The sequence below is a fragment of the Symphodus melops genome, assembly GCF_947650265.1.
Source record: "Symphodus melops genome assembly, chromosome: 2".
NCBI lineage: Eukaryota > Metazoa > Chordata > Actinopteri > Labriformes > Labridae > Symphodus > Symphodus melops.
Genome location: NC_136692.1, coordinates 19,796,178 through 19,811,392, shown reverse-complemented (window position 1 = coordinate 19,811,392; position 15,215 = coordinate 19,796,178). Strand labels below are relative to the sequence as shown.

Below are 15,215 nucleotides of genomic sequence, written 5' to 3'. Positions count from 1 at the left end.
GTAATAGTGTTATAAATGTTTTTCTTTTCTTTTTTTTTAGCAAGGACTTGATGGCTTTAATTCTCATTTATTTATCATGTCTAACAGAGGACGGAGGGGTTTGAGGTGTGCCTGTGCCTTTAAGACATACAGCGAAGCAGACTGGAGGGAGGAAGTGAAAACGACCAACTTTCGTTTCCTACGCGAAACGTATTTTTATACCTGCACGTTGTGTCTGAAAAGAGAAGTAGTTGTTGCAGTTATCAGAAGTGCCGCAGGGCCAGAGGTGGGCTCAGTGTTTCCGTCTCTTCAGGTGGACAAACTTCACTGCGCTGTCCGCCAGGAGCTCCGTGCAGAACAACATGGTAAGTGATATCAAGATGTTTTAAAGGGTGCAAAGAATGAAAGGTTAGAAATGATCAGTACCTGTATTTGGCACCGATGTACCGTGTGCCATATTAACTACTATTATATAAATCAGAAGTCCACTAATGTTCTGTCAAATGATTTTCCAAATCTTTCATGAGGCCAATACATGACCCGGTTTTCTTTTCATTCTGCGTCATGTCAGCTGTTGAAATGAGTTTAAAAGTCCTTGATTTGGAGAAGAGAAAGTAGCTGAAATTAAAACCTTTAAAACGTCAAATGCCTCTTAAAGAAAACATGATTATTAATAAATATACTTGACTTTACCCAAGTAGTGCCATAACGCACTTTGACAAGACGTGTCATTGAAAAGGACATGCTGAGTTTCAAATCCTCTTTTCATAGCAATAGATCACAAGTAAAGCAAAATAACCCCCGGGAAAATACCTTTCAGTATTGAAGTGTATTAGATAACTAGTTCTTAATAGTAAAGAAAACTAAGAACTCAAGGCAACAAAATAAAACAATTGTAATAAAATAAAAACAAACTACATTTACAGAGAGCACAGTCTCGTTTTTTAGAGCTGGATGGAGTTTTTAAATTCTCTTACTTTATATTTATAAGAAAAACATTTACAACAGGTAGTTTTTATTTATTTATTTTTTGGTGGAGTGATAACTCTGGTGAAGGTCTAACTTTCTTCCAGAATTGAATAGATCCCTATACTGCTTGGTGACCATGGTCTAGAATAATGGTTTTAACAAAGGTTGTATTTATGACAAAATTTAAATTCCAACTATGGCTTAATAAAAACATACCATAATAGCTTTACAAGGTGGCTCGGTTGGTTATTACCCTTCCTCATGCCTTCAGAAATGTGTTTGTGTATGTTTTTGCATTTGCGAAGCACTTTGTAACTAATTGTTTTAAAAGTGCTATATAGATAAAGACTTACTCACTCACTCACTTACTAAAGAAGGTTGTCTCTCAGTCTGAGGTCTGGGATTTGATCCCCAGTTCCTCAGCCACAGGTCAAATGTGTCATTGGACCCCAAGGTGCTCCCGCTGCTCATAGATTGGGTTAGTTACTTCTGATGGTCACTTCTGCCATCAGTGAATGGATGAGTATGCATGTACAGGTGTGACCTGCGATGTAGAAGCAGAGTAGTCAGAACACAACGGTGATACAAGCTCAGGACTATTTACTATTTTAGTTTTAGAAAAACAGGAACAAAGCTCAAACTTCATACTAATGCAGAACTATGGGACAGAAAAGGAATCGATTAGGAAGGAGAAAAGGACGCGTGTCCTCTATAACAGGGCTTCCCAAACTTTGAAAACTTACGGCCGCCAAAACAAAAGTGACAGTTACCCCTGCTGTCCCTGGAGATGGTTAAACCATCTAACTTTGCACACAGCCGTGCGCATGTACTAATAGAGCTCAGATATGATGATACTGCTTATCAAGCCATTTATAGTGAGGAAGGCTAGAGGCAGTATTGAAGTCATCTCCATGTAAAGACCTGAGCAGCGTGTGGTCACACAGGTGGGTTCATCTTTGTGTGAAGAGCAGAAGACACCTACGTTCTTTTTACTTTCATTTGAGCATAAATCTCACTTCATGACTAGTTTTACTTTCATAGAACTACTTTTGTGCATATATTTTAACATTAACGGGATCGTCTATTTTAAATCATTTAAAACCTCAGGACCCTCCTCTGGATGTGTGGCACTTTGAGAACCACTACTTTATAACACCAGAGGATGAAACATAGAATCAAACACATCGTTTTAAATTGATATATGATTTAAACAGAGTAGATTATAGTTATTTCCCCTGAATAATTCCATTTCTACAAACAAATAGACATTCTGTTGCATAAATCAATCAAATAATAAAAACAAAAATATAGAAAAAAAAAAAAAAATTAAGAAAGTGCAGGAAAAGATTACTGGGAAGATACAAGTTATTGTGTGTGTATCTGGAAGCAGATGTAAGAGATTTTCCTGAAAATGGATGTTGAAGAGGAAGAAAGAATTTAAAATGGGTTAAATAATAACGTGAAGAAAGATCATCGCTGTAACTTCTGTCCTCGTGGATGATCTCACGAGTTAAAAGTTCACAAGTTTAAGGAACTATTACAGTATACAGATGTTTCCATTCTTGAATTTAATATATAAGATAAGATAATCCTTTATTCATCTCTCAAGCGGAGAAATTTACAGTGTTACAGCAGCAAAGCAGGATAGCAGAAGAAAATCACACTGCAAAAAAAAGTTAAAAATAGATAAAAATATGCATCAAAACAATAATCAAGAGCTAGTAAAAAAAAAATGCATCAATTAAAGAGCTAGTAAAAATATGCATCAAAAAAGGAACAGTTGAAATGCCAGTCCATCCTGAAATTGTCACACTTGAAAGCCTAAAAGAACCTTACAGGAATAACATGAAGAATATATCTCACTCATTGGTTTGGATCATTGCTTTGTGGGGAACCGTCTGTGATCCTGATTTTTCTGCTTCTTTTGAACACCAGATGGAGGCAGCGGACGGGGAAGCGCTGCTCTCGCAGGCAGATGAGCTCGGTGCACCTCCTAATGGCGCCCTGAATGAACTGCTGAATGTGGGGCAGGAAGCAGACGTGCAGGGTCAGGTGAGCTCCCAGATGTCCTGTGAAAACTTAAAAATGTTTTTTTTTTTTTTTAAAACCTCAGAACAACCTCCACCCACCACACACACACACCTGAATTTCCCTCGGGATCAATAAAGTATCTATCTATCTATCTATCTATCTATCCATCCATCCATCCATCCATCCATCCATCCATCCATCCATCCATCCATCCATCCATCCATCCATCCATCCATCCATCCTCCCATCCTCCCATCCTCCCATCCATCCTCCCATCAATTCTCCATTTTGTCGACAGGTGGAGGAGTTTCTGGCCCCGCAGGCAGAGTACAATGAAGAGGAGGAGGAGAGGAAATATTACAGGAGGAAGAGGCTGGGAGTCATTAAGAACGTCGTTGCAGCCAGTTTTGGAGCCATGATTGTGTACAGTGTGTACATGGGTGAGTCTGACAAGAGTATTTGAAATGAGGAAAGAATAACTTGGACTGGCACTGTTGCACACACTAGGATATGTTCCTTAGAGGTATTATGAACACATAATGGTGTGTTTGTGTGTATGCCACAGGTCTCTTACAAATGCAGCTGATTCTTCATTATGACACGACCTACCGGGAGGTGAAGTATAGCAACCTTGGTTTGGAGGACATCGACCGTAAGATGCTGATGGGCATTAACGTCACTCCCATCATAAGCCTGCTGTACACCCCCATACTTATCAGGTACTTAAACTCAATTTATAAAACATTTCTTTTTTTTTTTAGTCTAAATGGCCTCGCTCAGCCTTCACTAGAGTACATACTCCATTTTGTTCCCTCTAGGTTTCTAGGAACCAAGTGGATGATGTTCCTGGCTTCGGGAATCTACGCACTCTTCGTCTCAACCAATTACTGGGAGCGATATTATACCTTGGTTCCATCAGCAGTAGCCATTGGCGTGGCCATTGTGCCATTCTGGGCCTCCTTGGGAAATTATATCACTCGGTGAGAAACAGGGTGGGTGGACTGAGATGTTGCATTAAAGGCTGAAGTTTGACCTTCATGACAGTAGTTGATTTGAAACATGTTTCAATTAAAGAGAATATCTATGTAGTGGTTTTTAATCAAATTCATAACTGTGCTGCTGTGGGATGGATGGAGATGTACTCCTCTGCAAGAAACTAATCCTCACTGTGTGACTGTGAGTGAATAATTAGCTGGTTACTGGCCATGCATGGCACATAATTAGCCTAGGAAAGTGTGCGTGTGAATGGGCGACATGTGGCTTAAAGCTCGAGGCGCTAAATAAATGCATACCACTTCGTTTTTCACTCCTTCTCACCCCGCACACACACTTGAACTCAAACAGGATGGCCCAGCAGTACTATGAATACGTCAACTACAGGGACGAACACGTGCAGGAGCAGAAGAAGCTTCCCAAGGGGGCGTGCCACAGTTACATCATCGTGTTCCACTCAATCTTTTATATCATCTTCCATGTGAGTCTTCAGATGTCTGTCTCCTCTAATGCTTCCATTAAAGTCATGTTGTGTGCAACGTTGACCCTCTGGTTTGTTTGTAAAGTAGTAGAAACTAATGAGCATTCTTCTCTCTCTCCTTTATCAGCTGAGTTTGGTGTTTGCGGAGTTCCCGATGGTTTTTGTCCTAAACGGAGACCTGCTCGAGAGCGACCATATTCTCTGTAATGTCCATTACTGCGGTAAGGTCAGAGTGGAGGTCAACTTCACTGACAATAGACGTGTGTGTGTATACAGCTGAAACTGATTGTCTGCTCACAACAAAGTGACAGTAAAGTAAGGTTAAATGTAAGACAGATTATTTGGCACTCGAGAATGTAGATCGGCTGTGCATGGTGTCCTTTATTGTTTCTGTTGGCCAGTTGGGAACAGCAGTACAAGCTAAGACTAACGCATTAAAATATTTGAAATTGTTGTTGGGTGTCATGACATCAACCACTTTCATGAAACATTAGCAGCATCACATTAGAGTCCAGATGTACTCTAGATAGAACAGGTATATGTGCGAGTTGAAAAAAAAAAGAGATGACACTGCAGTCTCGTCTTTTCAGAGTCAGGAACAGATGAATCAGCTGGCCGGTGTTTGCAAAAGTGAATTTATGTAACAGAAATAATGTGGACAGAAACCAAATATAACATATTAAACGAAACGTTAATCAACTTTCAAATTAATGTCCACGTTAAATATTAATACAAAAATGTATATAGATAATTATGGTTACCAGAATAATAGCCACAGTGTGATAGCCACAAACAAGAACTTGAACATGCATCAAAACAACTGGTCCTGATTAACAGCAAACAGTATCAACTGTATTTGTTTGTTTGCATTTTATAGCATCTAATTTTCTTACAAATTGTTCATAAGAACAGTGTTTATTTTTTAAAATACAAAGTCGATTAACATCGTTATAGAAAAGCAGATTTTACATGCTTGCATCAAGTCCAGTTGTTGGCTCGCTTGTGCCTTCTTTTCTTTTGGTGGAAAGCAAAGTGCTACTATGTAACTAGTGAAGTGCAACACTTCTTCTAAAGCTGCAATGTTTACATATTTTTTTGTTAACAAGAAACAGAGGAGAATACTAAATAACAGTGATCACACATGCTAGCCAAAGTGCTGCTCTGTTAGTTATTTAATCATTCAGCTTTCCTCCTTCAGTCACTCATACAGAGGTGCTGTCTTATGAATCAACCAGACAATACTTCTCATACCCCTCCTTATAACTGCAACCTCTGTTTTTTAGATACTGTCGGCCTTTGTATGAGTTCTACAGAGGAGGAGCAGGACTGTGTGGGATGACGTGCGACTGTGACTATAACCTCTGTTATAGGTTGCGCCTGCTCTTCCAGCTGTGCACACAGTGTAAAGTAGCTGCCCCTGATGATCCTTCTCTTTCTTTCAGGAGCAAATATCAGTGGCGTGATCCCCGGCTTCAACACCACTGTGCTGAAAAAGTTGCCTCGCTCCATGCTGCTCATCCAGGTGGAGAGTGTGCTAATGGGCTTCGCCTTCCTTGCAATGATCATCGTAAGACCATATAACACACACACACGCACGCACACACACACACAGTAAAATAGCTGATGGAATATAGCACATTTATATATAGTAGTAATTGATGAAATATGAATTGAATCACCCTTGTAAGAAGCTGAACACTGATTTTTGGAACATAAGCATGTTGGTAGTTATTATCTAAACTTATTTAGTCAGGAGCTAGGAATGAAAACTGATGGCATCAGAGCCATTTATTTAGTCAATCGACTTGCTCCCTCTTTTCATATTGAAGAGGAGATGGTACCGCGGCGTTAATGTCGGCCTTGTATTGTCAATATAAAAAGGACAAGAGACACACATGGGACTACACTTTCACACACCTGAGAGCACTGTGAAAGGTTGGTGGATAGTGTAGAAAATCAAAGAGAGAGAGAGAGAGAGAGAGTGGAGAAGGACAGCAAAGAGGTAGGACTCAAAGCTGCTTGGAGGTCTGTAGCCTCTGAACGTAGGGTGTGACCTAAAACCCCTAAAAACATGTGTTTTATGTGCAGAGAATTATGTTGTTGGTTGTCCACCCGAGCTCCCCCTACAAAGGGCTGAAAAGAACGGCCTCGTTGTTCAGATTTAAAGCACTCACAAACACAAGATTATTACGAAATGATTTGAAAATAAAATGACTTTTTCCCTCTACCTGAAGTTCCTTGTGCTGTGTGGCGCTGCATACCGCCCAACAGAAGAGATTGATCTCCGCAGTATTGGCTGGGGAAACATCTTCCAGCTTCCTTTCAAACACCTGAGAGACTACCGGCTGCGACTGCTCTGCCCCTTCTTCATCTACAGCGGACTTGAAATGCTGTTTGCCATCACTGGATTCTCTTTGGTACTATGCTGTCAATACCTTCGGTTAAATAGTAGAATAGCTTTTACTTGCTCTTTTTTGATTTAGTTAGCGTTGTGGTGTATTTAAATGCAAAGTAAAAGGAAAGATTATAGTAATAACAGATAAAACATGAAATTGATGTATTTTTTATGTCGCTTCTCTTTTCTCCACAGTCCTATGGTGTGTGCGTTTTGGGTCTCAAAAAACTGTGGCTCCTGATAGTGGTCTACGGCCTCTCTTGCTCCATATTTTCCTCCCTCTCCCTTTGCCTCCTTCGCCTCCCGCGCTGGGTGTGCCTAATAGGGGGGGCTTTTGTCCATGGAGTGCTGCTGGTGGCTCTCATGGTGTTCTCTCTGAAGAAGGACCAACCAGAGTATGAGGCCCCTCTGCTGGTTATCTCTGTACTGTGGGGACTTGGCACCGCCCTAAACAAGACGGGGGTCAGCAGTGAGTAACCACTGTGATCGAGAGTCTGTACTGATCATTTACTAACATTGTTCACACTTGACCTCAAAAACTCTGTTTTTGTGTCAGTTTTGGTTGGTATGCTGTATGCTGAGGATAAGGAACGTCTGGACTTTGTCTATACTATCTATCACTGGTGGCAGGCCATCGCCATCTTCATAGTCTACCTGTGGTCCCACCTGCCGATGAGGGTAAGACTCGTAATCTTTAGTAGACAAATGTCTGACATGTTCGGATCTCTCAAAATACAAAAAATACTTGAAGGAGAAGGGCCTGCTTTTTATTTTCTTCACCAATGTATGTCCCTCTTCCTCAGGCCAAGCTCTCCATCCTGTTGGCCACTTTACTGCTGGCCTGTTACTGTTATTGGTTGATGGAGCGTCGGCTGGCCATGAAAGTTCAATACAGACTGCCTCGCATCCCTCGCCCACGGCACAAGGTAAAAGTGTGAACCAAAGTCGAACGTGATTATATTCATAGTGAATCATCAATAATGATATAGTTGTTTGTGGCGGGTGGCTACAGTGTACAGTGGTGTGTTTAAACACTACTGCTTCTGCAGAGGTAGGTGATAATCCATATTCACAGACACATATGCACTCCTGAATTATACTGAGTTGCTTGTCCACCAGGTCTCAGGAGGCAAGACAAGAAGTGGTGGATGAAGCAACAGAGTCAGATATTAAATTGATTTTTGCCTAATATATCAGCACTATATGTAGTTCAAATCATTGACAATATTAACCAAAGAGAGGACAAGAATGAACAGAAAACATGATGAGGCAGTTTCCTTACATACACAGAGATTGCACCAGTCGTATGCATACAGTCTATTCAGTGGTTTCCTGAATATTCCCTGCTGGGCTGTCCAATCAGGTCACCTTGAGTTCATGGAGAAAATTGACAAGGATGCTGGCCGGAAAAATAAAGTGTAAAGGCAAAGTGAAATATTTGTCTGGTTTGTTCCTTTTGAACATTTCAGGATATATGCCCATATAATAAAAAAGCACCCAGGGTAAGTCGCATGTCAGTGTTTATTTGTAACCTAATAACATCCGTCTGCGGCAATAAAATCTTTCAAGCTGAGTAAAGCAGATTTGGATGAACTTGCAAAAGTAAGCTGGAATTAAAATGTATTCAAATGTGTTTACACCATCAGGGCCAAACATTCTGCACATTAAGTCATTGTGGTTGCTTTGAGTGACAGGTGGATAATGCTGGCTGTCTGCTGAAAATAAACACAGATTATTTACAACACTAATTCAGTGAATTTTAAACTTCTTTACATGTTATCACTTTTTAGCTGGTTTTAGTATCTGTGCTCCATTATACCTTTGTTTCTGAGCCCACACAGTGTTTGTTGTACATCTTAGTATGTTGTGGCAGACACAAAGGAGTCAGAATTGTTGAGGCACATAGTTACATCTCTAACTGTAATCAGAAGCTGGCTCTCTACAAAACGTGTCTAAAATAAAACCCTCTTTCCTTCAAACAAAGCTTTCCTTCAGATGAATAGACAGCTGAATGTGGTGACTTCTTTGTTTGAAAAACAAATCAGTGTATCCTCTATTGGTGTGGCCTTATGGGTAATAAGTTAAAACTCTTAATGCCTCCAAAGCTTAGACATTAAAGGCTCCCACCCCCGAAATAAAGCCTTTATTTGGATGTTTGAACTTGCCTCTCGAGAAATATTTTACTGTACGGTTTGAAAATACAATGCTTATGTAACTTTACTAGCTTTAAACAGAGGTTTATTTGGGCTTTATTTAGATCTGTGTTGACTGTAAGGATTTTTGTGACCTCAAATTTAGACACACCTATCAAGCTGCCGCAGTTACATGCATTATAAATAACTGTATAGTAGTCATGTTGTTGTTGTTTGCTTTTGAAAGTCATAAAGAGGTGTTCAGTATTAATTAAAGCTCGTTTCATAGCCAGTAAAAAAAACTGGTATTTCATCGCTGGATTACCTGTTGGTTTACTGTTTCTTTGGCAAACCGAGGGGCGTTTCTGAATGGGTTGTTGGCAGGGTCGAAAAAGTGAATACCTCCAAATACACACCTTAATCCAATTACCTGGAGCCTTAGCTATATGAACAGCATCAGCCAAGAGTCCACCCAGTGTTCAGTTTCAGTATTACAAATTCGCTGACTTGGGTTTCCTGCAAAAATATCAAATAAAACAAGCTTTTTGATTAAGTCTGATAAGGAAGCAGAATGAACAAACAGCCTACTGTTACTATGGTTACCTGTATTTGAATACACATCTTTTACAGGGATTTCATACAGGTTTTGATCTCTCTTTGATTGCTAATCATGAAAAGCACTAAGTTCAAAGTGTTGTCTTTAAATTCCTATCGTTTTCGGCCAAACACTCTGAATCAAGTGTTTTCATTGCCAAAGTTATTCTTCTGAGATTTCCCCTGGAGAGTGTTTTTATGACACTGTTAACCTCTAAATTCAACATTCACTGTGCTTCCCCTGGATGAGAGATTTCTCAACAGCTTCGCTTTCTCTATGAAGTTGTTTCATTGTTCTTAAGGGGGAAATGTACTGATTTTCCATTAGCTGTTTATCACTACAATAAAGATATTTCTATGTACATCAACAGTCTTTCGCTCGCCTCATTGTTAACTGCAAGGAGAGCCCGCTGCTCATATGAATGAATGAAACCTTTATTGCCCCTAGGGGAATTTGTCTTGCACCGAGAGCGTAAAATACTAACAAACAAACATTTACAAGACAAAAAAAAACAACAACACATAAAACACACTAAAGCATCACACAACTAAAAGAGGAATTTCAGTAGCACGTTAAATAAAGTGTAGAGTGCCAAGTACATTCTGTATAATCAGAGCTCATTTAGCAGCTGGATGCTGTGGGGTACAAACGTAACGCCTCCTTTAGTCCTCATCCTGGGCATATTGTACCTGCGCCCTGAACACACGAGTTCACACTCTGGGGGTGCAGAGGGTCAACTGTGATCTTGTTGGCTAAATTCAAAGTGTACCGGTCTGTCTGGCCAGAAATGCAGCACATTTGCTTCCAGGTTATCTTGCTGCCTAGTTTAACAACCTTGTTCAGTTTATTCTTGTTTTGTACAGCCAATGCTCCTCCCCAACATTGAATATAAAAAGGTCAAGGACACTTTTAATTAAAATCTTGTTGTCGACAGAAATTTCTAAGTTTCCTTAAAAAATAGAGGCACTGTTGAGCCTTTGCAAATCCTGCATTTGTGTTGGTGTTCCGTGTCAGTTTGTCTATTATTGTGCCAAGATTCTTTTACTCCTGTACAATTTCAATTTCTGTCATTCATATTTACAGAGAAGAGAGACAACTGTCCTCTGAAATCAATGATCATCCGTTCTTTAGATTTCTTTGTATTTAAAATCAATGAGTTATCAGAGCATCGGTTGTAAAAGTAGTCTATCTCAGCTCTGTAATTTGGCTCATTGTATTTTAAAATACCATCAAAATGTCCCCTTTAAGCTTACGGTAATTACATATACTGTAGAACTGGTCAAACAGACATGGGAGGAGAGCTTGCTGAAGACTTTTATTATCTGGGCATTGACCTTTTGGCTATGGGGTGCCACCATAAAACCGCACGGAGCTGCTGCCCACCTGTAGTAATAGTTAAATAATAGTTATGGGGAAGACAAAGGAGGGGAGTTTGGAAGCCAAAGAATTACGGACTGTTTCAAGAGACGTCGATCATCAGCTCACCTCTGAGGCAGTACCATCATAATAGGATCATCAAAATAGGAATCATTATGTAAGTATAGCACTAGGTCAAATGCCAAACTTCGAGACTGAGTGGGCTCTTTATTGTGGTTTCCTATGCGATAGATGCTATTTCTTAACAGTGAAGCATCCTGGGAAGTTGAGGGATCACTTCCATCCTAAGAGAGCCTGAGGGGTGCTTTGAAATATGACACATGTGCTTTTTATAGCTTAGCTGTAACAAACATAAAGCAAGATGTCTCGGACCCTCTAGAAAACCCGTAGTTTTCAACAGATCATCCTCTGGTGATGAGTCCAATCACATGGCGAGTTGGACTAGGAATTAATCTGTCATCAATCAAAAGGGAGCTTAGCAACATATATTCAGAGTGGTTTTGATACATTTTAATGTCACTGCTTCCCCAGCAGAACATTTCCTGCCTTAATCTGTTTACAATTTTATGTTCAATTACACATGGGATAGATGAATTTAATGGATCTATGCCTTGCATTTTTTTATCAATAGTGATCTGGTGCGGGAAGTTTTGGACTCCTGCAAACGGCAGTTGGTCCTTAAATCAGCTGAGGGGTAGTAATAGTCCAAGTGCAGTTCTAATCAGGGCTTTCTGCTAGTGACTCAAACATTATTGAAACACATCTTGATATATGAACGAACCTTTTCTGTCCTCTGTCAACAATATGGCATCTGTGTCTGCAGGTCAAAGGCTACCGTTACCTGGAAGAGGACAATTCAGACGAGTCTGACTCTGACAAGAGTGAGGAGGATGAGGACAAAGGGAGTTTTGCAGAGGAGATGGGATCAGACGACGGGGAGGACGGAGACCAAGAAGTGGGGGCAGACTCACCTGGAGCAAGGAGGAGAATGGCTGGGGGTCAGCGCCCCAGAGGGGAGGACGCCAATGTGGAGTAGGGAGAGTTGGAAGAGTGTCAGGGAGGGTAAGCACAAAGAAAAAAGAAGCAGAATCAGATGAGGTGATTGTCGGATGTCATACAGTCGGTACGGAAAGTATTCAGACCCCTTTACATTTTTCACTTTGTTTCATTGCAGCCATTTGCTAAAATCAAAAAAGTTCATTATATTTCTCATTAATGTACACTCAGCACCCCATCTTGACAGAAAAACCCCAGAAATTTAGAAATTTTTCAAATGTATTAAAGAAAAACTAAAATATCTCATGGTCATGGGTATTCAGACCCTTTGCTCAGTATTGAGTAGAAGAGTCTTCTTGGGAATGATGCAACACGTTTTTCACACCTGGATTTGGGGATCCTCTGCCGTTCTTCCTTGCAGATCCTCTCCAGTTCTGTCAGGTTGGATGGTGAACGTTGGTGGACAGCCATTTTCAGGTCCCTCCAGAGATGCTCAGTTGGGTTGAGGTCAGGGCTCTGGCTGGGCCAGTCAAGAATGGTCACAGAGTTATTCCAAAGACACTCCTTTGTTATTTTCACTGTGTGCTTCAGGTCGTTGTCTTGTTGGATGGTGAACCTTCGGCTCAGTCTGAGATCCTGAGGACTCTGGAAGAGGTTTTCTTCCAGGGTATCTCTGTACTTGGCCGTATTCATCTTTCCTTCAATTGTAACCAGTCGTCCTGTCCCTGCAGCTGAAAAACACCCCCATAGCATGATGCTGCCACCACCATGTTTCACTGTTGGGATTGTATTGGGCAGGTGATGAGCAGTGTCTGGTTTTCTCCACACATAGCACTTAGAATTAACGCCAAGAAGTTCAATCTTGGTCTCATCAGACCAGAGAATCTTCTTTGTCACAGTCTGGGAGTCCTTCATGTATTTTTTGGAGAACTCTATGTGGGCTTTCATGTCTTGCACTGAGGAGAGGCTTCTGTTGGTCACTTTGCCATAAAGCCCCGATTGGTGGAGGGCTGCAGTGAAAGTTGATGTTGTGGAACTTTCTCCCATCTCACTGCATCTCTGGCACTCAGTCACAGTGATCTTTGGGTTGTTCTTCACCTCTCTCACCAAGGCTCTTCTCCATGATTGTTCAGTTTGGCTGGACGGCCAGGTCTAGGAAAACTTCTTCCATTTAAAGGATTATGGAGGCCACTGTGCTCTGAGGAACCTTGAGTGCTGCAGAAATTCTTTTGTAACCTTGGTCAGAGCTGTGCCTTTCCACAATTCTGTCTCCAAACTCCTTCAACCTCAAGATTCTCATTTGCTCTGACATGCACTGTGAGCTGTAAGGTCTTATATAGACAGGTGTGTGCCTTTCCTAATCAAGTCCAATCAGTTTAATTAAACACAGCTGGACTCCAATGAAGGAGCAGAACCATCTCAAGGAGGATCAGAATAAATGGACAGCATGTGAGTTAAATATGAGTGTCACAGCAAATGGTCTGAAGACTTATGACCATGTAATACTGTAGATGTGAATGCTGTTGTATTTTTGTCACTTTATATTTTCACTGATATTTATACATGTATGAATCTTACGTATTTCTCTTAACAAAGCTTTTGTACCTTTGTAATAATCATCTTAATTGTGGTCCAGAAGAAAGCGTAAAAAAACTACTTTATATGCAACATTATATTGCATTTTAATCAGAAGGTATGACAATCTTAGAAACACATTTTGGATAAATCAAGCTTAGAACTTGCAAAACAAGAAAAGTTTGTTTTGCAGTTTGTGGCTCAATAATTGGATGTCTGATAATAACATGTTTTTTGGGCTTTGCTGAGAAGGGAACGTTTCTGTAACACTTAGGTATCGATTTTTAAAAAGGCCGATTTATCAGACGTGAAAGAACTCAAAGAGACGGAGCTCAAATTATACATTGATTTTTTTTTTTAATACCTCTTCAGGGTGACGTTGTTTGAATGGAGTTGTTTTTAGAGACTCTTGTTCAATGTGACCAATATGAGCAGACACTCATCTATGGCTTTGCTTACCTTCAAATCTACACTTGTTGATATGCTATCAATAGCAATTCCAAACCTTTTTCCTAACGTGGTGGTTGACAATGAGATTAAGATATGTTTTTTTACACAAAAGTCCTGGATTAGATGCAGCACAATCTAAAGAAAACACAGCTTGTAGCTTGATGTATCTCTTTGGAAGAGTGAAAACTCCTTTTTATCAGAAGATTTATAATATAGATAAAAACACGTCTATGTGCTTAGCTCACAATGCAACAGGTACAGTATGTAAACATATCCCATGATGGTACTTCTGGAAAAATGTAGTGGACAGATAAAACACATCTTGTCAACCAAAGTTCTTAAGCTAAAACGGTCAATACGAGTTAAAAGGACTGGAACTGAATTACAAAATAGAAAGATACTGAAATGGTGGAAGGAAAAGTGAATGTGTTTTCACGTCTATCAATAATGGATTTGGTTGCTAAGGATGTGATCTGCCTTCTAAATAGTCAGACCGTAAATGATTTAATAATGGAAATCATAAATAGTACTTTTATTCTCCTTCATATCATAAACAGTTTTTAGCTGGTACAGATCACGATGCAACTAAATAACGATGCCAGTTGCCTTCTAACACAGCAGTGTCCACATGGCCATTAAAAGATAAAAGAAAAGGAAATGTCAAATACAGCTTAAAGTGTAGTTTGGAGATCTTAAAAAATAGCTATATGAGTTTATTAACTAATAAATAGATTATATTTTGACTAATGATAAAAGAAACCCATTGGTGTAATTACACATAATAATGTAATTATTGTTTTATTAAATTGAGAGACTCTCCTGCTTTCATGCATGCTGGCTCACTGCCACTGCTGACACAAATCAAAGTATGGATACCAGCTATTGGATAAGTTATTGAAAATGTATAGGAAGGGAGTTTTGGGCAGACATCCCTGCACCAAAGGTTAAATTGTTGAATGAACTGAACTATGTTTTTCTTTCTTCTTTGCGTTACAGACCCTTTTCTAGATAAATTCATGCTTTTGAAATAACCCGCCTTCAGCCCTCTTGGTAATTGTAGTTGTTTGTTGGTTAAGTTGGTTTGATCCAGGCGTTCATGATTTCATACTGCCGGTTAGACAGCCCTAACCTTTACCCTTGTGTCTTCTCTGACACGAGGGTAAAGGTTAGTTCACCTGAAGTTTATTCAGTCAAAACCGAAGAATCTTAGTTAAACTTGCTGTTAGAATAAGGTCAAGATTC

At 40.0% G+C, this 15,215-nt stretch overlaps 1 protein-coding gene across 2 annotated transcripts; it reads left to right on the top strand.

Moving 5' to 3' along the window:
- The first annotated feature begins 69 nt into the window (after window positions 1–69).
- Window positions 70–14,228, top strand: unc93b1 (unc-93 homolog B1, TLR signaling regulator). Of its 2 annotated transcripts, XM_079338377.1 has the most exons (14): window positions 70–344; window positions 2,884–3,000; window positions 3,278–3,419; window positions 3,545–3,698; window positions 3,798–3,959; window positions 4,324–4,453; window positions 4,581–4,674; window positions 5,896–6,020; window positions 6,688–6,870; window positions 7,044–7,317; window positions 7,405–7,526; window positions 7,652–7,774; window positions 11,776–12,014; window positions 12,370–14,228. In XM_079338377.1, exons 1-13 carry the CDS (start codon window positions 342–344, stop codon window positions 11,986–11,988), a joined length of 1,842 nt encoding a protein of 613 aa, XP_079194503.1. In that variant the 5' UTR covers window positions 70–341; the 3' UTR covers window positions 11,989–12,014; window positions 12,370–14,228. The 2 variants fall into 2 exon arrangements, with proteins under 2 accessions (XP_079194503.1, XP_079194502.1); XM_079338376.1 differs by having other exon boundaries at window positions 11,776–14,228.
- Window positions 14,229–15,215: the final 987 nt, after the last annotated feature.